Raw genomic sequence first — 26000 nt, forward strand, 5'->3', positions numbered from 1 at the left:
ATATATTCACCTTTTCTTTATTGTTCTTGGCATGAAGCTTGTAATTAGAGTAGATAAGGATGTCCCCACTAATGTAGTTTTTTTGCTAAATTTAGTCGAATTTTCTGTTAATAATTGTTTTGAGTATTTAATACTGATACACTATTGTGTATCTAGTATATTTTGTGCATTTTGTATTTTGAGATATACAATATGAATATCTCATACAAGAAGACAATTTGGCTAATTATCGACACTGGGAGAAAGCTCAGGGTTAATTTTTGAAAAATTCTGTTTCAGGGATATAAATTTTGAGTAACAATTTCTGTGAAACGCAGAAAATCTTCCGATTTCAGGTGTAAGAAAGAGACTTATGCGACATAACTTTGAGAAAATAGGCGTCTTTAACCCTTTTCTTGACAATGTATCCTTTGGGATACATAATGCTATTGAATATTTTTTGGGTTACTTTGTGACTACCTATTCTTTGCAATGTATCCTATGAGACACACTACGTCACAGCCTTCTCTAAATAAAACATAAAACTAAAATGTGCAATTATGTCTTATTTTTACAACTATTTGACACGGAAATCGCATGCAGTATTTTTTCTGAGCAAAGCAAATTTTTTTTTGCCAAGAAAAGGGTTAAGAATATGTATTTCTGGATAACAGGGACTGACTAAAAATTTGCCTAACGATTTCTATGGATTTGAGTGATTCCACTGTTTCCGGATACTTGAAAAAGGACTTGATTTAGCCTTGACATAATGAAAATTTATTTATGAGCAATTTAATGAGGATTTGTGAACATAATTTCGATGAAATCAAAGTATTGATATCTTGCAGTAAAATCTTGCATTGGCAAGTATTTGAAACCAGAAAATGTTGTGTATATCTTTCAAATATTTTCCATAAATCTTATTCTTCCCCGTGCGAAGAACGGGCGTTCTGCTAGCATTATTAAACAAGGGAAATTTTCAAAGTGTAAATTAGATTTAATAAGTCTGAACCATGAAAATATGACCTTTTCCAAAGCTGTAGCTGCTAGTGTCAGAAATAACGAAGGGATTGCTTGTTCAAAGAATTGAAGATCGTGAATCCAGACGATGTTAATACGTACTTTAATATTTAACTCCAAATGCCTTTAAATGCAAGAAACCAGTCAATGAAAAACTCAGAACATACTATAACAAGTTAACCACAAGAATTATCACAAGCCATAAATAACGCCGTGTTACACAAAGTCGACAGAAAATCATGTTTTCAAGTAACAATAAGTGGATATAATGATTTTAATTTCATCCTTTCTCTCTAATTCTTCTGCGATTACACTCAGTGGTCACTAATTCATTGACGTAATATTGCATGTGTAGAATATTTTGATTTGACGAATGTTAGTGTTTGCTTGAAACAATTATTTGCTAAATTATTGAGATGCATTAAATCAATTTTGGTAACCAAATGTTGTCAGCCCAAATTTAACAGCATACTTGGTATGCCCTGTGTAGCGTAATGGTCGGCATGGTTGGGAATTGAAAATAAAGTTGAAAATACATTGGCCCAACATAGTCAGTGATCTAACTATTTGCCGTCAGTTATCCAACACGTTCGACCACTCATTCCCAACTGCAATTTTATTTAGTTTTTAAGGGCTGCGTTGGTAACTGAATTGATTGAAAAATGATCGATAAAACAGCCAATTACAACGTAAGATCAATGGCAGTTAGCAGTTGGATGGGCTACCGTTTCCCTTTTTGTACAAAATACTGTCTATGTTGCTTGGGTATATGTATTTATTGAAAGTGATATAACGGTGTGATCTCTTCGGACTACACCAAGATTAATCAACCCCCCCCCCCATATAGCTATATAGCGACATACGTAGTAGGTGGGTCCTGAGGATACGTACTTCCCAAATCCTAGCTTTTCTGTAAATTTAGTCTAATTTTAGGGGTAAGTTTACAACTTTGATATAATTTATCCTCATCTTGAATTTAGACCCCCGAAATACCTAGGTATGTGCTTTGTATATATGTGTGAACATGATGTAAACACTGAATTATTTATTACTCACGCATATAATAATGATTGTGAGTAGCCTGTATAGACCATCATGTATGATGTTTCAAAAGGTTCCTAATTATTTGCTGGCGCGCACTTGAAGGTAATTGGGCTTTATCTCAAATTTTACCATTTTCTGGGTTTACGATAGAGCACAACCGTGAGAAGTAAATCCAATAATAATAATAATAATAATAATAATAATAATAATAATAATAATAATAATAATAATAATAATAATAATAATAATAATAATAATAATAATAATAATAATAAACTTCTGCCCAATAGCAGCTATATTTTCAAACTTCTACTATTTCTAAACCCATTTGATAATTGGAAAGCGTTTATTTGTAAGAGTAGAGAGAAGTCAGGACAATATTAAACAGGCAGTTTAATTGATGGTTTATGTAAGAATTTTATGTGATTTATTTTGTTTTTATAATTCTACTTTCGTTGTTTATTTGTAATTACGCCCATTTTCTTTATTGCACGTGCGTTTCATCTACTTTCCCAGGAAAATACGTATCCCTAATTATAATTATATAGTTTCAGCCAGGCTTTTATTATTAGTAATATTATTGTCTTTAAGTCAGACTTTTGATCTCTTGTCTTTAACAGGCAGTTTTTAATTTATTACTTCCGCTTAATTTTCGTGTTTGCAGAACGTTCATTAATAAAGATGAAAGTGTCATTAGATAGATTTGTTGTCAAGGTGATGGTTTCTCCAGAATTCTTTTTTCACGCTAAGATCAAACAAACTAAAGGTAAAGGTCAGACCTTTAAATGTCAACCTGTGAAAAAAGCTAAGAATTAATTTTATCTAGGCCTGATCTCATGTCTAAACAGGGGCGGATCCAGGACGGGCTCCTGGGGGGGGCGGTGGGTTGTAATACTGCTAGTTAGAGCTACTTTTAATAGCGTCAAAAAATAAACAATATATTTTATTTATATATAAAATAAAAAAGTTTCCTCTTCTGGGGGGGCGATCGCCCCGATCGCCCCCCCTGGATCCGCCCCTGTGTCTAAATATGGAAGAGCACTTACCTCTGGTGCGCAAGGTTCCTGGTTCTATCCCCGACCAAATAAGTTTGTGGTGAACAACATCATATCCGTGGGGTTTTCTCGGGGTATTCCCGTTTCCTGCTACATTCTCATTCCACCAATAGTTCCATCATCATTCACTTGCCTTATTCATTCATCTCCTTTAGCCTAAAGGGCAGAATAATGGTATGTTAAATTGAAAGATTTAATTATAACTAAATTTCATGTCTAAATAAAATGAAGTACCTATAGAATTTATATTCCACCCATCAATTCTAACTCAGTTTACAATGGGAATGGTGCGAGAAATGATTTTCACTACAAACAGTTTTAGAAATGAACGTTAAATTTTGATGAGGAACGCAGCTACGAAAGTGAAATAAAATAACATGTCTTACCCTCCAAAATAAAATTACTATGTGTGATGCGTTACATTGCGTATCCGTTACAATGTACCAAGTTCCGGCTTGAATTCCCAATGGAAACATTTTTTTTTTTTTGTTGTTGTTGTTGTTGTTCTGCATCATGAGAAATCACGCTTCCCGCTTAGAGTATAAGTGTTGTGTATTATCCCTTTGACATTCGTAATTCATTTCACATCGTCTTCTTTAGCCTAAGAGCACAACTGTGGGAAGTAAAATAATAATAATAATAATAATAATAATAATAATAATAATAATAATAATAATAATAATAATAATAATAATAATAATAATAATAATAATAATAATAATAATAATAAATCTGCCCAATAGCAGCTATATTTTCAAACTTCTAATATTTCTAAACTCATTTTATAATTGGAAAGCGTTATTTGTAAGAGTAGAGAGATGTGAGAAGTCAGGACAATATTAAACAGACAGTTTAATTGATGGTTTATGTAAGAATTTTATTATCTTTATGAGTGTTGAGCAGTGTTGAGGTGAGCGGTTTATATAAGCGGTATTGAGTGAGTTATATACCTGTATTTCATACATCACTAGTCATACTCAGTAACTTGAAGGTCAACAACATACACATACAAGAAAATAGTATTTTTATCGATCCATGTAAAATAAATAAATAAGACGTAAAATAACAATCCCATATTGATACAATAGAATTTATGTACCGTTACCATATTTATTTTATCAAAGAAAAGGGGAGATTTAAAATTTCCAGTTTAATTATTTCCAACCAGAGTTGTATTTACGCATAGGCCAACATGAGCTATGGCCCGAAGCGGAAGATTTTGTGGGACAGCAAATTTTCTCGGACTACATTGAGAAAAAGCAGTCTAAGATTTAAGGAGGATTCTTGGATAATATGCTTTCTGGTGGGACCACCACGCCAAGATTGTAGTGCAACGTTCTTGGACGGTACTGTCCTACTTAAATACAAGTGAAACATTCGTAGCTTACATTACAAGATTTCTAACAGCACAAGGTGTGCTAGGCATGTGCCATTTAGGTGTCCCAGCTACTTTTTAGGTACCCGACACTTGGCACATATGATATTCATATGCTAAGTATGTACTTCAGCTACCTACAGTTTTAGGTAGGGTGGTTGCGACTATAGTCGACCTACCTATAGTAATCGTCCACCCTAAAAAGAATTACTCGTAAGATCACTATTTATTACCGCACTGTAAAAACTGTATAGTTGGAATAACCCAGAATTCTGGGTTGAAAAAGTGACAACCACGCCGTATTGTCTTAGAAATCAGAAAATATGGTTATAATAACAATACGAGAAGTCAAAACTAGTAAAAAATAAAAACCTCTGGCATGACCTGGATTCGAACTCACACCGCGCGGCTGTTAAGCGCGTGCGTTATCCAGCAGACCAACCGGGATCTTAGTTTAGGCTGTGTGATAACAAGAATTACAGCATACTTTGGAAGCAATTGTTTAGTCACTGAATTTAAAACAAGTCAATTAAAAAAACTAAACCAAACCAAACATCACCCGGAATATTGAATCAATGCCATTAAATGCTAGTTTAGTACAGCAGCTATTTATCAATGTTAACGTATGTTTTGAGAGAAATTGTCTTCACTCTTGGCGAAGTGCACTGCAGTTCACTCAGTACACTTCGCCAAGAGTGAAGACAATTTCTCTCAAAACATACGTTAACATTGATAAATAGCTGCTGTACTAAACTAGCATTTAATGGCATTGATTCAATATTCCGGGTGATGTTTGGTTTGGTTTAGTTTTTTTAATTGACTTGTTTTAAATTCAGTGACTAAACAATTGCTTCCAAAGTATGCTGTAATTCTTGTTATCACACAGCCTAAACTAAGATCCCGGTTGGTCTGCTGGATAACGCACGCGCTTAACAGCCGCGCGGTGTGAGTTCGAATCCAGGTCATGCCAGAGGTTTTTATTTTTTACTAGTTTTGACTTCTCGTATTGTTATTATAACCATATTTTCTGATTTCTAAGACAATACGGCGTGGTTGTCACTTTTTCAACCCAGAATTCTGGGTTATTCCAACTATACAGTTTTTACAGTGCGCTCAGTATCTAGCACTACATTTTCGAACGCACCCAAGTATTGTGATTAATCAGTTTTTTGTGTAGGATTACTGTTCTTGCGATTTGGCGGGAATGTGATTGTTCGTGAAGTCGTATGCAATTTTAGCTGGAGAACACAATAACAAGATATTTTTTGAGGATCTTGCCAACAGGTAAGTAAGCTTTAATTTTATTACATTAAAATGAACTGATCAACTTGAATTTCTGATGCGGGAATATATAATCATTAAACATTGTATTAATTAAAGTTTTATTGTTAAAACATTTTCCGTTATGTATATTAGGGGGGAGTCGACTACTGTATGGACGATGTGAATGCATATTTTGAAGTCGACCACCCTGGTCGACTACTGTGTTTTCCGATAGCCATTAAATATTGATACGATTCTTACTTCAAGTTTCCGCGAAAGAAATAATAAAGCATATAAAGTAGGAAATATTGTTAACTTTTGAATGAAAACAGTAGTCGACCTAGGGTGGTCGACTTCTGTATCTTCGTGGTCGACTACTGTATTTGACTTAATTATTGAAATTCTGGTTTGAAAAATAGTGTTAAGTAATTTCCTAATCATCAATTGTTACTGGTTATCGGCATGAATTGTCTCGTTAGGCATTTCATTGAACTCTTTGTCTTTATTTAATTATTTATTTTAGAAAAATAGGCAATTTAATGTAGAAACTTAAAAAGTAGTGAGATTAAAAGTATTTCTAGCGATAAAAACTTCATTAAATTATGTTGTAGCTTAGTTCATACCCATCATTTTTATGATAGGCCCTACCTTTCCATTCATTTAAATTAGGGGCAATACTCTCTAACGTAGCCAACTTTAAGCCGATATGCAGTTTAGGTTTGATCACACATAGCTCCTAACTGAGTTCAAAAGTGTTAAGTGTTAGGCTCAAAATTCGCTCTATTTCTTTAGGGAGGAAAAAATATTCCATTTTTCATTGTGTTCGCTTGACTGTTTTCCCTAAGTGATTGTACACACCATTCGAGTTTTGTCGTATGACTCACACAAATTACATTTAATAAGCCAGATCTAGTAATTACTTTGTTAGTTTCATTCGATTTCGAATCGTAATCCAATAAATGGGAACAACCTTATTTAAATCAATGTAGGATAACCTTGTAGTACGACAATTCGCGTACGATAAAAATCGAATGGTGTGTACAGACACTAATAATTTTCTTGCTGTGTAATTGTACTTACCATTCTTATCATGACCGAAAACCTAAAACAATCTCTCTCTTGTTTTCAGGGAAAACGGTCTAAGTCAAAGCTCCCATGGCTCCAGTCAACAAGAAACGTTTGTTTAACTACACTGAAGATGCTATGAAGAATGCTTTGGAAGCCGTAAGGTCGAAGGGAATGAGTGCGCGGAAAGCCATAGTACGTTTGGTGTGCCAAGAACAACACTTTTAGATAAATTACACAGCAGGTGTCCAGAAGGAAGAAAAATGGGTCACTCAACTATATTGTTAGAGAAAGAAGAGAAACAACTTGCAGATTGGTTGATTGCTGTGGCGAAATTAGGGTTTCCTAGAAAAAAGGATGATCTTCTAAACGCGGTGCAAAAACTTATTACTTCTGGTGGTAGGCGTAGGCCATCCCCTTTCAAAAACGGGCGTCCTGGTGTTGGTTGGTATAATGCGTTTTTGAAAAGACATCCCGAACTGTCTGAGAGATCGCCTGAGGTAGTGTCGAAAGCGCGTGCGTGTGTATCTGAAACAGGAATAAGAAACTGGTTTAGTGAACTGAAAGATTATCTGACTGAATCAGGATGTGAAAACATACTTAGAGATCCTACACGTATACTAAATGTTGACGAAACGAACTTCCAAATGTGTCCAAAGAGTGAAGTTGTATTAGGCCCTAAAGGATGGAAAAATCTTTACGAAATTGCACCAGGTTCAGAAAAAGATACTATCACAGTACTAGCTGGTTTTACCGCTGATGGGAAAACTTTACCAACGATGGTTGTATTTCCATATGTAAAACCTCCTAAAAACATCGTGGAGTCGGTTCCGGCAGGATGGGGCTTAGGTCTATCCGATTCTGGATGGATGAAGTCTGAAACTTTTTACGAGTATGTTGCAAATTTACTTCTACCATGGTTAAAAAAACAACAAACCATGTTTCCCGTCTTGTTTTTTGTTGATGGGCATAAGACACACTTAACTCTTCACACAAGCCAGTTCTGCTCGGATAACGGTATTATCTTGTATGCCCTTTACCCTAATGCTACACACATATTGCAACCTGCTGATGTGGGAGTTTTCAGAGGCTTGAAAACTGAGTGGAAACGAATTGTTCATGAATGGCAAGGGCAGAATCCTAACCAGGTCCTATCTAAACAATATTTTTGTCCACTTCTCTTGGAAGTAATACCACGTAGAGCAACACCAGAAGTCATAAAAAATGCCTTCAAAAAATGCAGACTTTTCCCATTTGAGCCCAATAACGTTGGTTATACGAAGTGTTTCAAATCAAAAAACAATGATTCCTTGCTCAGTAGTGTTTCTGAAGATAGAAGTAAATCTACAATTATTAATGAGAAATATAAAATTGCTCTTGAGGTTGTGAACTATGAACTTGGGTTGGATTTGACAAAAAAGTTTCAAAAACTAGTGGAATCTTGTGAAGAAACGAACGTTTCTGATCACGAACTCGCTATATTTACACTGTGGCGTAAACTTTGGCAAAAAGGTGTTGAAAGCAGACCCGATAGTTTGTGTACGGGAGGAATGGAATCTACAAAAGAAAATACATTCCAAAGTGCTACGCCGGAATTACTTGAAGTTGACGCTAGTGACCAAAGTACTAGTCAAGTTGAAAATCTTCCTCAGACTTGTACACTTCAATCTAGCCCTACATCAAGTTCTTTTCAAGGTCATTTGTGGTGGCCAGACGAAGCAACATCAGCGAGGAAGAATAGCAACAGAAGATTAGAGAAACTTCCTTTCGCCGTGTCTTCTTCTGAATGGATAAAGTACTACTCAGAGAAAGAGAAAGCTAAAGTCTTACAGGAGAGAAAGAAAGAAGAGCGTAAAAGAAGATCTACGGAAACAAAGGAAAATAAAAAATTTGAAAGCAAGCCAGTTACTTTGGAAGGAACGTCTACTTTGAACCGAGACAAAAGTAACCAAAATGAAGTTGAAGACAGTGCAAAACGTTTTGTCGAGGACGTGCAAGACAAGGATGAAAATGTAATTCAAAATAACATAGGCCTAACAAATACCATTGGGACTTCTTTCAGTGTAACCGACCTGTGCGAAATTGTGCCAACAAATAGGGAGAAAAGCAGAAGCACAAATAATGTTCGAGATGATGCTGCAAATGGAAAAGTTGTGTGTACGCAATGTGAACAGTACGTTGACACTAAATTGAATAATCCGTTAAAGTGTGTTACGTGTAACCAATGTTCCGGAAAAATACATTTTGTATGCATTCCCAAAATACACCGAGCATTTTATCCTGATTTAGAAGCACCAACTGCACACACTTATGAAGAATTTCAGTGTCCTCGATGCTTTTACGGACAAAGTGACTCCAGTGATGAAGAATTTCTGTTGAACTGTAGTAGGATGTAAGCAAACGTATTACTAGCATTAGTATTACAGTTCTTTGCACTATACTAGTTTATTAGAAGGGACAACATACAAGAAAAATGTTTAAAACAAAAGTTTTGTAATATATTGTGAAGTGTTCAGGCATATCTTTCATATTTTAGGCATATAACTGTCTTATACTTTTAGTGGTCCACTACTGTAACAAACACAGGTCGACCACTGATTTTGTGTGGTCGAGCACTATACGTTTTAGTATTTTTCACAAAATTTAAATTTAAAACAACATTAGAAGAATTTTACTCAACGTTTCGTCCATTGTATTTTTGTAGAATATTGCACTCTATAAAATGCATATACTTTTTTTCTTTTGTAATAAACCAGTCAGCACTAGCAAAGTTTCAAAGTAGATAGTTGTCAAATTCGGTCGACTACTGTCGCATTTACCCTACTTGTTACATCTAATTGATATTTGCAACTATGAACCACAAACATAGCATTTATATACCTGGCTCAGTTTCGCACTCTCAGTCATTTGTTTTTATGTCGTCACTTGGGACATATATGTCATGTTCTAGGTACGTCTTTTAGGTACATATTGTTCCAGATACCCTAACAGCACAAGATGTGCTAGGCATTCGCCATTTAGGTGTTCTAAATTCATTTCCCACATTTGATGAATTTGTTGCTTCTTTTTCTAAGCGATTGTTTACTAGAAGCAATAAACGCATCAACTTTATTAGATAGCAACTGTCACGGATCATTTGAAAGTGAATATGGAAGAACCATGAAATAAAGTAAATAGACACTCGTTAACTTGTTATAAAATTACATGGCAAGCAGATTTTATCTGATCCCAACGGTTATAGTCGAATATATGCGGTTAAAGGAGCACTTTGATTAGCCGAATGCAAAAGACCTCAATAATTTATCTCTCTACAAGCGACGTTCTCTTTTATCGCCTCTGTGGCCAAGTCGGAAGAGCACGCGGCTAGTAATCCAAAAGTTGGTGGTTTCCGCCCACCGTAGGGTAGCCCTACATTTTTTTTACTTGTTTAAAGTGTTGTTTAGACTCACCTTAATGTAAACACATTACGCATATAGGCGATTTAACATATTTTGGGGGAGTAATTTTGTGGTTTATTGACGCTTACGGCATGGAGAACATATCTAGAACATACTAGGCACGTTCCCCAGATACATGTCACGCATGTGCCTAGGGGTGGACATAGACTGTGACTATCACTTGCCATCCATGTGATTTCTTTCTCAGAAGTATATAAGACACATATTGGACATATTCCCATGTACCTGTGGGAACATGATAGGCATATGCTGCTATGTAATTGTGCTGTTAGGGATACACTGCTTTCATATGAGGACGTGTAGTACAATCTTAAATACGGGCATTTCACTTGTGTTTAAGTAGGGCACTACTGTCCGAGAGCGTTACATTCCAGTCTTGCCGTGGTGTTCCTACCGGAAAGCATATTATCCCAGAATTCTCTTAAATCTTGGACCTTTTTCTCAGTGAGTTTTTCTTTTCTTTTCTTTCTTTTTTTTTTCATAATCCAGTTCTGGAAATTTCAGAAATCTAGTAGGTATGCGCATACGAATATGATATGAGATTTTTATATTTGTAAATGTTCAAGAAAGAAAAATCTGTTGGTTAGAAAGTGGTAATGAACATTTTAGTTGTGAATATACACTAATTATTTCTATTGCTCCATTCTTGATTAAGTTCCAGAGCAACCTACACTTTTCAGTGCTCATAAACTCACTTTAAACATTGATTATTCACTTCACTGTCTCAAATTTTCTACATCGGTATTTATTGATATTGAAGGAAAGGCAACTTTTTCTTATTGTCCCGTAGGAGCAAAAATATTAAATTGAGCTCTGCTTAGAACTACTTACCGCACCGCAACTTACTATTCGTTTGCCAATTTCGTAAAAGTCTTGTTCTCGTAAAAATGAACTAATCATGCGTTTTGCAATTAACGATAATAAAAGACTAATGGAAGTACGAGTTACAACAATTTACAGAGTGTATCAAAAAGGATTTTACAACTTTGAAAATTCATATTGGTTTATTTATTTAGCGTCATTTTGTAACAAGATATATATATATATATATATATATATATATATATATATATATATATATATATATATATATATATATATATATATATATATATATATATATATATATATATATATATATATATATATATATATATATATATATATATATATATATAGGATAAGAACCCCTAATATGAGGATAAGCACCTAAATAGAGACCCCTACCTATCTTGTAAAGCAAGAGCTTCAATCTAGTAGAAGAGAGCTAAAGCAAAAGGAAATAGCCCATCACAGCACCGGAGGTCACGTGAGTACGTTGTGTGGAGAGTTGTTAATATAGTGGACAGGCACTGAAAATGGAGAAGGAAGTTGATATTCATTATATTTTTACTTCCTTCTATACCAGTGAATATCATATTGCAACATGTAATGAGTTATCGGTTTTCTTCCAATTACATTTGAGATGGATTTAATCATTTGTTTATCTGTTAAATTTCTTATTATGAGATCCTTGACGGGTTCAGTATATGAGACCGGTCTCATAATGTGACCTGTATAGTAATGTTAGGTCTCATATTAGGAGCTCATTTGTATTGACATTTCTGTAGTCACAAAGTAGTCTGTCTAATATTTGACGTTGATGTTCATTGTTGGTTCCCTATTGTGACAGTTATGTTGTACATTAAAACGTTATTTATCTTTACCTTCTGTTTTATGGAACAAAATACAAAGAATGTGGGACACTAGTTGTGTATCGAAAAAGGAAAAACAACTACTTCAATTGTTGGTAGAACGTTCATATTTTGTAGGACGCACACATTTTCAAAAATTGTTTTTAGTTGATCATAAATCTTAACTAAACGCATATTACTAAATAGAAACCAATGGTGGAAGTTATTTTTCCTTTTATTTGATGCAAATGATGTGAGAAAATCGTCCTAGCAAATCTTTACCAACGAGGAGTGACAGTCCTGTTCATGGAGCTAGTAATTTCATTTTGGCATTGTGCTGTCATTTTGGAGACATTTCTTACTCATTTGGTACAAAAGAAGTAATCAAAAGTCGTTGCAGTCTATATAGACAAAAAATGTGAAAATTTTTAATACTTGTATTCTAAAATTAAAGAAAATCAGGCAGATTGAAAATGTACCGTTTTATATTTTTGTGCCATTACAGGATTTGGCTTAAAGACAGTGCTTAATGGTGAATTAATAAAAGAACTCTTTTAATATTACACAAAAAAAGCCGGGGTCTCTTATTAGGTACTCCTCATAAAAATGGCAGTGTAGCAACTTTGGTCACATTTTTAAATATATTTTTTATTATTATATTTTTACGTATTCCAATAGTTTATATCGTAAATTAGACACTCCACAGAATATATTAAAGTAACAACAGTATTAGTTTATGCATTAATTAACCAATATATAGCATCCCAACTTTTAGGGTCTCATATTCAGGGTTATTTCTCTATATATAAATTTTACCTTATACCTAAACAGGTCCAATGTGGCTTTCAGTGGTGATGTGGCACACATCCCTCCAAAACATCGATCCATTCCACACAAAATTCCTTACGAGCAATTCTATCAGTGTCTTTTAATTCTGGCATCATTTGTAATTTGTATGGTTTGAGATGCAAGTGTTTTCTCAACACACGCCAAACTGTCATGTGTGGGACACCTAACTGTCGAGAAGCACGCCGGGTTGATTTTGTATGGCTGTTCACAAAGCTTTGTCTCACTTGTTCTACAACGTCTTCAGACGTATGGGGACGACCTGGAGATTTGCTTTCTCTTACCGAACATCCAGTTTCAATAAAGCACTTATGCTACTGATAAATAGTAGGCCTACTGGGGGATCTTTACCATACTTTGTACGAAAATTACGTTGCACAGTTATCGCAGACTTGGATTCTTTAAACCAAACATACAGTTAGCACGCTCGGGATCAGTAAAGGCAGCCATCTTTGCTCCAACTGCCGCTAGCGCTTGCGGTGGCTTGTTTCTGAACTAATGTACTACGTGAGTCAAAAGTTGATGTATTTTGCTGCAAAATAACACCAAAACCATGTCTGTAAGACAAATGAATAAATCAGTATGAGTTTTCAAAATTGTAAAATACTGAGAATTTTTGCGGCTTTTTTGCCCGGAAATTTTGGTTCTTTTAGATATTTCAATTTTAGTGGAGAGATAACAGTACTTTCCACCTTTGTTATCCTATTATAACACATTAAAAAAAAAACATTTAATTACTGCATTCTGAAGAGAAAATCCTGAAAGAATTCATGAGTCAACGAAAATTAGTTACTTGATAGGAAAGAAAAAGTGCAAATCGGTATACACAATAGGGTTTATAATTCCAACACTTTGTTTATAAAGTTATTACATTAACATCCAACAAGAGAAATGTTTTAGTAAAAAGTTTAATAGCGTCAGCAACAGCTGTTTAGAAAGTGCAGTAAATTTTCTGGAACAGACTATTGTTTAAAATTTATAAATAAACTAAAACTTTTTAACTCTGAAAAATTTAATACGATATTAGGCGTTCCACGAGGATCAAAATTGGATCTTTGCTATTCCTTATAATAATTAATGATATAACTGAATACATTTAAAATTCTTATAGTTATTATTTACAGATGATCTGAAATTATATGCTAGTATAAAGTCAACTGATGACTGCATAAAATTACAAATTGATTTACAAAGTGTATAAATATAGTGTGACATCAATCAGTTTACGTTAATTCACTCAAATGTAAAACCTTTTCGTTTACTCAAGAAGAGAACTATATCAGTTATGACTATTCTATTGATGGAAGAAACCTTCGTAGACCTGAAACGATTAAAGACTTAAGAGTGTTATTCGACTCAAAGCTATCATTTACTCATCATAACTAAAACATCACGAATAATGCGTACAAAAATCTTGGCTTCATCTCTCGTTTTAGTAAGGAATTTCATAACCAATCAACACTTTTTAAATTATTTTAATCACTATGTTAGATCTCAAGTAGATTATGCTTGTATTATTTGGGAGACGAATACTAAAAAATATTGTAAAATCATAGAAAGTGTTCAGTGTAAGTTCATGAAATTATTAATCTACAGGAAAACAAGTCTATATCCTGCATATATATCTTACACTAAAGTAATAAACAAATTCAATATTCTATCATTTAAACAAAAAAGAAACCTCCAGGACTTAGTATTTCTTCATAAAATCGTGAACAATAATATCGATTCTATAGAATTAAATTCCAGTATAGTAATGCATGTTCCATCATCCAAAACCGCGTGAAGGCACGCACTGATATGCTATATAAATCCTCTACAAGACGAATGAGTGCTTCCTACAATAATATAGAATCAGTAGCTTAAGATATTAATATATTCAGAATGAGTTAAAATGTTTTCAGAACATTGTGCTAAGTAATGAATAGGGATCATCAAACGAACTAATTAATGTATGTAAAAGTAAGTGCATCTAAAATTTTCTCTGTATTGAACTATTACATAACTGTCTTGATTATACGCAACACTCTAATTGAGCATCATGTCTGTTGTGTTGAAATAAATAAACATGGAAAATTACGTTAAAAAAAATCAAATATGTTCGTTTTCAACCCGATTTATTACCCTCTGAAAAAAAAGATACATATGGATATTAAACAGTGCGCAATTCCTATCATATTATGAAATTGTCTACTTTTTTTGCTTCTATAGCTTTTATCTTTTTCCTTTTATGAAAATGTCACTCATGAATTTTATTTATAACCATTAATTTTCTTTTTCCAGTCGTCCTATAGGAGTAATCGAGATAGCGTCAGTGGTTATTTCCTGGCCTCAAGAAATATGCATTGGATTCTGGTGAGTAACTTGTTTCAATGTTGCTAATGTTAGAATTGATTTCAAGGAAGCAGCGTAGCATGTTCTATTGTTGGAAAATCTTGGGAATGACTACTCAATTATTTTCGTTCACTGGATATGTTAGTGCGATAGCACTATTCTTCATAGGCATGGTCATTACTTTAAAATTAATTCTCTCAATTTTGAATACTGTTTTATTGCATAAATTGTAAATAATAGTTGTACGTTCAAGTACACATTTATTTGCTGTTCCTTGATACTATAATCTTAAGTAACTGCTTGATGAAAGAATTGCCCTTAAAAGAATGAAATATAGAAGTATTACAGAAGTCTACGATATCATAATAGCATAATACTATTACATGATAACATTGTGTTAAAATATCTTTATATATTATACGACAAATATAGGTTTTCTGAATATAATGTTGAAAGGAAAACATTGTTATTACCCCAAAAAATGTGAATAAAATTCTAATAGAGGTGTTTTGTTCACAAATAGTATCTACAAGTATACTTAATTATATCATTTATTGTATAGATAATATAATATTAGATAAATTACAATTATAATTATAATATTTATGCAAAGGTTTATTTGAAATTGATACCTATTTGTAAATATTTTTGTGATTTCAAAAGATAAATGAAATGATCTGCTATTCGCAGACAAGAAATATTTGTATCAATATTATTACTATAACAAAATATATTTGTAAGAAAAATCATGTTAAGGTTTTAGGGACCTTCCAAAACTGAACGATAAATCGCTCGAAACCTTATCTTTATATGTTCAAATTTGGACTGAATCCTTTTCACTCCTCAGGATAATCTATTATAATTGGCAATAATTGCCTAACAAATAACGCTTAAGGTTAACTGTTCATATCTAATGTTTCCCAATAAGATCGCAAATTCGAAAATTGTAACTTCAACTTGATTTATTTTATTTATTTATTTATTTATTTATTGCATAGCATCTGATAAATTTCTATTGTAAAATCTGTTTACATTTTTTGTTTTTGAAAAATATGTACCTTAACTAACGAAATATGTATTTTAACTTATTTTTCCTAAAGGTCGGAGCTTCACTTTTCTCTAGTAATATTGGAAGTGGCCATTTTATAGGTTTAGCAGGGTCAGGAGCCGTGTCTGGGATTGGAATAGCAGCTTTCGAATTAAATGTAAGTTTTATATATATATATATATATATATATATATATATATATATATATATATATATACAATTTACTTTTTGTAATAGTAGCAGTAATTCTGCATTAGTTACTTCAAGTAATGATATAATAAATTAAGATAATAAAAAAACTAACAAATCATCGGTAAGTTATTATAAAATATTATATAATAGAATAGCTTTCTATAATTTATACTGTTACGAGGTTACGAAAGTTACTAATTGAACAGAAAGGAATAAAGGGGTACAGGATATACCTCTCCACTTTCTTTTGTTAAATTTATGTGTATAGTTTTATTTTATTTTATTTTATATTTTTTGAATCATGAAGAAAGTTATGTGTTTATGGTCGGCAATCAAGTAAACAGAATAGTGCAGTTTTTGTATATTCGAGAAACTTATATTTGATATTTAAAAATAACAAAGGTTCATGAAGGCATTCAATTTCATTTATTCATTTTATAGCTAAGTTATGTTACCATATTCTTTCTTATTTTAAGATATCCATCTTTAAGCTTAAGATTGGTAATTATAAAGAGGAAAATTCAGACTCGTATTGCAATCATTAAATAAATTATGATTCGTAAAATTAAATACTTGTAAGTTTATATGTCGAAATAAAAATCATGAACTTGCATCAAAATAGAATTTAAGAAAAGTACATTAGGAAAAAGTTTATAACAATAAAAGCAGAAATATGTTTAATCTCTTTATTTGATAAGAAAAATCATTAGGCTGTTTCATATTTATATTCATATTTGAACAAACCATTTAGAATGATCAGTAAATACCGTCAAATATTTATACTTTATATGTAGGCGTTACGTACGCAACAATGTCTGTTGTGTTTAGTAAACGAAACCAATAATAATAAACATACTTATGGCAAAATCTTTTGTACTTTATGTACGGTAGTATTTTTGTATTGATAACTTTGTAATTTTATCGGGTGATTAGCTATACTATAAGGTAACTTAAAATCAGTGGTATTGAAGACATTATTATAATTTCTTATCGAAAGGAGGACAGAACAAACAAAAAACAAGGATGGACAGTACGAAAACGGTGAAATTGCAACACTGAGAGTGTGGTTTTAGAAAATGAAGTAATAAATGTTTTCAAACACTTCCAACATTTACAGGTTTGCCATTTTTTAAAATGAAGTTATAATTAAAGGATTCCGAAACAAAATAACATTTTGAAATTTTATTTACTTCATATTTAGATGACGACGGGCTATTTCTAGATTCTATCAATTTCTTTTTGCGAGTATAAAATTAATTAATTGATAGAGTATATTAATTTGTTTCCCTTTTTTTTCAGGCAATATTTATTCTTTTGCTTCTGGGATGGTTATTTGTTCCTGTCTATATGTCGGCTGGAGTGTTTACAATGCCTGAATATCTGAAGCTGAGATTTGGAGGAAAGAGAATCAGTATTTACCTGTCAGTTCTTGCTTTGCTGTTATATGTTTTCACGAAAATTTCAGTGAGTATTTCTTCTTTCACAGTTATTGTAAGAGTAGTAAAATTATTATAGTTCCTTATTTCAATGTAAATTCATCGAGAAATTTCTATGATCTTGTGTAAAGAGTTACTGCAGAAGGAAAACTTAATTCATGGCTGCAACTATACGTATCTGTAATAAGTTTAAGATTTCTGACTTAAATGAAATTTAGAACTAAACTCTAAAATTATTAAAAGATTTAAATTATTTTAGGTGTTAGAAGGACAATATGCCATTTTGAATTTTTGTTTAAATTCTGATATTGTTAGAAAAAGTTGAATTCAGAAAACTTATGTAAACCGGATTTTCACTAATAGAACAACTTTATGAACAACTAAAATTTACTTGTTATTCAAAATATAAGACATGAAATTAAATTTTAAGTAGTATATACAGATGGGGAGAGAAAGATAATACAAAGAAAAAAAAAAAGAAGATTTTTCAGATACAGGTTGGTAGAAAAGTATCACAACATACGAGTACAAGTATGTCTCACGTGCTACTTTCTGCTGAACATATTATTAGGGTGAATATTCATGTTACTGAAGATGTGGACACCATATCTGGGCCTATTGCACTGTAATTCCATTCAATACTCCTGTACAAGTAGTCTTTTATCTTGAATTCTAGTGCTGTATACTTGAGATCACACCACAAAATTCAAAGGATTCAAGTTGGGAGAGTGCGAATCACATTCTGCGGCATCTCTAAGCCCAATTTATTCTATGGAAAAATTATCATCAGGCTAACGACATATTACACGGGCATACTACGAGGATGGGGTTTCTTTTTTGTGTTCTCTATTTTGCATTTTCTTTTTTTTTTTACATTTTTCTTATTTCTGCTTCGAGAAGGGTTTACATATGATTGGAAGACCTAATAATGTCTTCATGTTTCTATATGTTCTGTGTGTTACTCATGAAAACCACGTAAAGATGTCAAACTTTGTTTCTGAAATGCTTGGACTTACAGTACTGGCACAATTATTATGGATTTTTGAAGAAAAAAAAACATAATTTTTCTACAAAAACGCCATTTAAGCAAACTAATAATAATGCAAATCAATTTTATTCTCAAATAATGAGTACGTCAACAGTAAACAACTATTTTAATATTTAGTTTGTCCACCCTTTGCATTAACAAGTGCTTTAACACATCTGGGCATTCCAGTGATCAACTTTTTGCACAATTCCCTGATTCTACTTGAATGAACCCATACTTTGATGATAAGACGTTGTATGAGTTCTGTTTTGGTCGTTATGGGAACTTTATGTATTTCATCTTTCAATACAGACCATAAACTGTCAATCGGATTCATATCCGGGGAATTTTCAGGCCATGAGAACACTTCTACACCATTTTCTTCAAACTAGGTCTTTACTGACCTTGCCGTGTGACACGGGGCAGAGCCCTGTTGAAAAATCCAAGGTCTATCCGCAAACCAATCCCTTGTTTGAGATAGCAAACGTCTTTGTAGTACTTCTTTGTACTTATACTGGTCCATGGTGCCATCAACAATCTCCAAACGACTTGTTCCATGCACAGAAATGGCTCCCCAGACCATGACCTTCTGAGGGAATTTTACAGTCTTCTTTAAACATTCCGATGTAAATTGCTCACCTAATCGCCTTCTTATAGTCTGCACACGGTCGTCAAGCACTGCAATGGTAGACTTGTCAGAGAACACAAAATAAGGCGTCGAACAGCTGAAGAAAGTTATGGAAGCAATTGAATAACGAATAGACTTAATGACATGAAAGTCTGCAAGGCTTAAAATTGGAAGTAAAGTTTAATATTTTGCATAATTTTAATCATTTGTGTTATTAACGTTTTTACATGAATATTTTAAACTCTTACCTTCTCCCATTGCTCAGATGTCCAGTCAACGTGAGCCTCTTCCCAGGCCTTACGAGCCTGTTTCATCTTGTCAGTAAGGCGAGGCTTTTTTCTGGGCCGATATGCTTTTAGTCTACCTTCCAATAGTCTCTTATTTACTGTTCTGCGAGCAATGGTAATGCCCTCTGCTTCAAGTTGGTTGGAAATCATTCTGCAAGATGCTCTTTTGTTGTTAATTGCCATTTTAATTATTTTTCTGTCCATTCTCGGTGTTGTTTTCTTAGGTCTACCACATTTTCCAACCCTATTTGATGCCAAACTGGGGCCATATTCCAATTTCTTCTTGATATTACTGACGGTTTGAGTTAAAACTTTAAGTTTCTTCGCTATTTCTTTCTGTTTTAAGGTGGTTTCTTACAATAAAACACTAATCTGTCTAACCTTGCTAGGACTCAAATCACGAACTTTGCCCATGTCTGCTCACATTAGAAAATCTGAACAAAAAAAGTTGGCATTAAACTTAAATGCACAAATACACAGAACTAAAGTAATCACATGCAAATGACAGGCACTCCCATATAAGACTGTAAAACCCACTTAAAACAACTAATCAATATTTGTTTGGTACTGGTGTGGTAAAGTAAATAAAGTATTAGTTAATAAAATTGTTTGCAAGACATTTTTGCACAAAAGTTTTGTTTTTATCAAAAATCCATAATAATTGTGCCAGTACTGTAAGTCTCACTGTTCTAATTACTTACTTTATAATAAACATAATATTAAGACTACTTGAATTGTTTGATAATGCTGATAATAATAACTAAAAAAAAGTTTCTGAAGGAGAATGGACTGAAACTAATTTATCTCTCTTTTGCAATAATTGTGATGTAGGCGGATCTGTATGCTGGGGCGCTATTCATTAAAATTGCTCTAGATTTGAAGGGCGATGGAGCTCTTTACGTTTCTATAGTGATTTTACTTGTAATGGCTGGATTATTCACCATTACTGGAGGCCTCACGGCTGTTATTTGGACAGATACAGTTCAAACATTTTTAATGGTGATTGGAGCTTTCGTTCTCATGGTTAAAAGTAAGTATTATTAATACCTTTTGATACATAATAGAATTTTTAAGAAAGAAAAAAAAAAACTTAAATATGTCACTTTATTAAACATTGCATTCCTTATCTGAAATTATGTAATGTACAAAATATGGCGTGAAATTATAAGATATAGGTGGAGAATGCATATTTATATTTAGAAGTTCAAATTTCATGGTACAATTATTTTTGCTTACGTTTTCTTAGGAAATACAAATTATACCAAATGTCAGAATCATTTCTATAATTAAAATGATTCTGATGCATAGCAGGTCATATATACATAATAGGAAAATGTCATAAAAAAGACTAAAAGCTATCCAGAATAAAATAATAAATTACAGCATTGATAATGACCGCGCAAAGAAACTATTGTATTTGCAAATACAGCGAAAGTAAAACCTTACCTTAATTTCTCTCCGATATCACGAAATCAGTATTTAGAAAGCTGATATTTCGTCTGGTGACACCAGAAATAGTTGAAAGTAAAAAAAGGCCAGAAAAGGATGTATGTGTGAAGGATGAAACAATAGCCGGCCGTCTATTCACATCTATTCATTTTATCCTTCATAAATATCCTTTTACCTATGTCTATGTCTGGCGTCAGCAGACGTAATATCAGGTTTTTAATATTGATCTTTTTAATATTGGCAGTATCTAATTTTTGCTTCCTTGAAAATATGTGAACTATTGCACTTTCAGTATTGTGTTATATACAAAGTTAAAACATTGGTTTCTGAAGATAATTAGGTTTCTTTGCATACGTGGATAATTAGCTTTCTCCTTACCTAGTTATAGCTAATGTAGAATAATGAAATGTACATGTCTATTGATACGTATCTCTACAAGATGTCATTAAAATTTCACTTTAAACTCCTAATATTTTCTGTGTTACTGGCACTAAACTGAACGAAAGTTTAAAGATGGATCCAATTGAATCCCGAGCAGTGATCAAGTTTATGTAGTTGGGAGGTCCACCACCAAAGGAAACATTTGAGGAAATGAAAGAGAAAGGAAATGCAGAGGAAGCCCCATTATATGATATTATGAAGCACTGGCATCGTCGGTTCAAATGTGATCGGGATTCCGTAGAAATGGTCTCCATTCCAGGGTCTTCCCAGTCTGCCATTGACGAAGACACCATTGAGCAAATGGAAGCCGCCATCTTGGAAGATCGTTGCATAACCAATCACCAATTAGCTGAAGATGGAAGATAAGTGTGGAGTCTGTGAAAAAAAAAAATAATCCATGAGCATTTGTACATGCATAAGGTGTCTACCCGATCGGTTATCCGGCTATTAACATCTCTGCAAAAGCAGGAACGAGCCACTTGCTCCAGGAACTTTTGCCCCCTATACCACAAAAATCAGGAGGACAAGAGGACTCTTTTGACAGACTAATAACTCAAGATGAAACGTGGATTTATTACTGTGACTCAGGAACTAAAACCCAGTCAATGTAATAGAAGCATACTTACGCACCAACTTCGAAGAAGGTCTGTGTCTAATCCTGAGCGAGCAAGGTCACACTGACAGTTTTCTGGGACCAACATCGAGTAATCATGAGGGACTTTCTGGTGAAGGGTATCACTATTGCGGGGGACATACTGTGATTCACTGCTGCAGAAATTACGGGATTCCGTGAAAACCAAGAGGCGAGGAATGCTGACCAATGTCCTTACCCTTCAAGCCAACTCTCAACTCTCCAGTTCACAACTAGCTCAGATAGAAGCACGATCCTGAGGGTATGAAACCTTCCTCATCCCCATACTCTCCTGACCTTGCACTATCTGGCTTTCATCTTTGAAGCGAAAGCATTTGAAAGACGGTGAAACGTTGAGTGCGTAAAGCGATGGGAAAAGTGTGTGGCCATTGGAGGTTCCTATGTAGAGAAGGACTAATGTCTACCAAATATCGTTTATATCAGGCAACAGTAAGTAGATAAGGGGAAAACTTTAATAAACACCCCTCGTATAATATATACTGGTGTGCAAAATTGAAGAACGAGGTAGATAAAGTAACATAAAATATTGCGTAGCCGATGGAAATGAATAGCTCCCTCGTATACCCTAAGCGGCTGGCGAGATCCCGGGTTCGATTCCTGACGGGAACTCATACGGTCCAGATCCTACACTGAAAAATGGAATGAGATAGTGTGTGTTAGTTAGAGAGCTCTTAAGATGTATTGTGGTGGGTTATTCATAACAATATGGCCCAGAGTCAATATTTGAGGACTTCATACGGAAAAGAATAGTCGGGAAACTGGAAAAAGAGCGAAGTGTGACAAATATGGTCCAGGAGTTTGGTATTATCTAGAGCATTGTTACACATGCATGGAAGAATTCCAAACCACAGGCAATGCTAGGCGAAGGAGAGGTAGTGGTTAGCAACAGCAGAGAACGACCGCTACAATGTGCAATACAGAAGAAATGACTGACGTCAAAGATTAAGTGCAACTGCAGACACATCTAAAAGGACTCCATTCTTACATTTCACAGTGACATGTCGACTACATGATGGTAACCTCTTAGCCCGACGGTCATTATTTTGTATTTCGTTGACACCTGCACGTAGGCGGCACAGTTTGTGATGATGCCAAGAACATCAGAACTAGACCGAGGAGGATTGGGGATGCATTACCTTCTACCATGAGAACACATTCAGTCTGAGAAGTGATTCTGGACATACCTCATCTGGCGAGATGTGGAAACATGCAGTGATCCCAGGAACATTGTCAAACCATCATGAACATTGTGGTGGTGAGATTTTTGTGTGGGGAGACATAATGTTCTATGCGTATACTGATCTCCCAATTTTTGAACATGGTCCACTTACTGGTCAACGTTATTGTGATACTGTACTCTTTCTCCAAATGCATCTTTTCAGAGGCGCAGTCAGCCTCAAATTCTTCTTTATGGATGATAATGTGTGATCGTATCGAATAACGCAGGTGACAGAGTTCTTGAAACGAGAAGATATTCGGCGAATAGACTGGCCTACCTGTTCCCCTTACATGAATTCCATCGAGAACGTTTGAGATCCTATGGAAAGATGTCTGATAGCGTGTCTGGATGCACCAAGGACTATCCAGCGATTATCAACAACACTGGTGGAAGAATGTAACTTCATACCACAATAACTCATTACCAACTTCATGAGCAGCATGCAAGCATGTTCTAGAGCATGCATCGCTTCGCTGTTCATGGTGGTCACACATCATTTTAAGAATCATTTCGCTCTTTCTGTGGTGTCGGGGTGAGGGTAGGGGGCATCATGAGTTGCAGCTTTTCAGTGAAAGTTATTGCCTGTGAATAAGAGTGTCCTTTTTGTTCTTCTAATCATGTATTTCTTCATGTTGTTCCCTGTATTATACTATAGAACTATTTTCTAAGTAAGGTTCAAGTTTGACCAATCTATGCCACTTGGAAGTGACACAGCATGCCAAACTTACTTTCGTCCTTAAGTTTAACACACAAATGTATGTGAGTAAGAAACTTGGCTATAAACTAATAACTTGAAACTCATGTATAGTAGATTATTGAATCAATGCTATCAAGATTAGCATAATGTAAGTAAAAAATAAACTCCTTAACACTAGATTGCTCTGCATTTTCTACTTCCTTATTTAAAGATGGGTATTTTTAATTTGGTTTTCAATGTATAACTGTTAAGAATGAATGAATGAAAGAAAAAGAAAGTGGGCAAAATGTAACAGTACGATTTACATGAGAGCCAAACATGGTTCACAGGGTTTCTAATATTCACAGATTCCTAAGTAAGGAGAACAATTTCAACTTGTTGCGTCGTATTTCGTAAATACTGGGATGAACAACATTTGGAGATCATAACAGCATTTCTTGCAACATGAGTATCCGTAAACATATTGCTCAATAAGTAGCATGGGAGGAAAAGCAATATGATAGAACCTAATGTAAACAGTTGGAAATGACACTAACAATTTCGTCCTCAGACAAATTATTACAATAACTATTTTATCTCAATAATTTTAATTGATGAATTTTTGCTATATGTATGAGTAAAGAATGCTTTTAAGATCTACGTTAGTTGTGTTACGTGAAGTAAAAGTGTATTTCTATGTAGGTTACACATTTATATACATATTTATTTTTTGCCAGCGTTTATTGCTGTTGGTGGATACGAGAATTTAATAAGAAGTTACCTGAACTTGAATGCAACGGTTGTATCACTGGCAGATACAAATGAAACATGTGGCATGATTCGCCCTGATACTATGCAGTTATTCCGATCTGCAGTCCCAGGTGAATCAGATCTTCCATGGACTGGTGTAATAGTGGGACTGACTATTTCTTCCATTTGGTATTGGTGTTCTGATCAGGTATAGTGTATTCATATTTTATTATTTAATAATTCAATTATAAATATGTTTTCATATATTTTCTTAGAGTAGGAAATTGCGTAACGTTTTTAAATTTAAAAAACTGCCACTTTCATTTTTTAAATATAATTTTCAATAACCATGAACCCTAAATTGTTCATCCATTGTAACTTTTAAATTAACAGAACGAACATTGACATTTCGTATGATGCAAATATCGATAGAGGGAAATTGTTTGACATATCCCGCAATACCGTCAGATTAAGTGCTGTCAACCCAACATAAACTTGAATTTTTCAAATAGCATTACGTCAGATTATTACATGAAATCTTTTAGTTTAACGAACCAAAATTATGCCCTTTAGGCTAAGGGAGACGATGATAAAGGCAAGTGAATGATGGTGGAAGAATTAGTGGTATGAGAGCGTAGGAGGAAATGAGAATACCTCGAGAAAACCCACGGACACGATATTGTCCACCAGAAACTTATTCGGCTGGGGGATCGAACTAGGAACCCCACGCACCAGAGGCAAATGCTCTACCGCTGAACCACCGTCCCCCCTGAAAGAAATTGAAGGTATTCTTCAAGCTCACTACTAAAATGACCATTTTTTGTTACTCGTTGCTACGTTGCAGGGGTGGCCAACGTATCGACCGAAGTCCATAGTCAACAGGGAAGTCGTGAGACTGTCACACTGTCTTGTATTGGTCACTTTTATTGTTTTGATTCCCTCTAGCAGCCTAACGAATAAATAGGACTGCTAGTGATTTAAGATATGAAAAGAATCCTTCAACCTGAAAAGATTGACAAGAGTTCTTTTACCTAGTGCATCTGCACGATAATTCTGTCAATCAATTGAATTCTGAGTATGATT

At 33.9% G+C, this 26000-nt stretch overlaps 1 protein-coding gene across 1 annotated transcript in view; it reads left to right on the forward strand.

Moving 5' to 3' along the window:
- Nucleotides 1–26000, forward strand: part of LOC145694033 (sodium/mannose cotransporter SLC5A10-like) — an 80368-nt gene that overhangs the window by 39355 nt on the left and 15013 nt on the right. Inside the window, exons 2-6 of the mRNA XM_081770171.1 lie at nucleotides 15062–15133; nucleotides 16213–16317; nucleotides 17652–17816; nucleotides 20562–20760; nucleotides 24905–25125. Of these exons, the coding sequence (XP_081626297.1) occupies nucleotides 15062–15133; nucleotides 16213–16317; nucleotides 17652–17816; nucleotides 20562–20760; nucleotides 24905–25125 (762 nt within the window). The remainder of the gene's footprint in view (nucleotides 1–15061; nucleotides 15134–16212; nucleotides 16318–17651; nucleotides 17817–20561; nucleotides 20761–24904; nucleotides 25126–26000) is intronic.

Source organism: Thermobia domestica, chromosome 9 (genome assembly GCF_964235325.1).
Source record: "Thermobia domestica chromosome 9, izTheDome1.hap1.1, whole genome shotgun sequence".
Lineage (NCBI taxonomy): Eukaryota > Metazoa > Arthropoda > Insecta > Zygentoma > Lepismatidae > Thermobia > Thermobia domestica.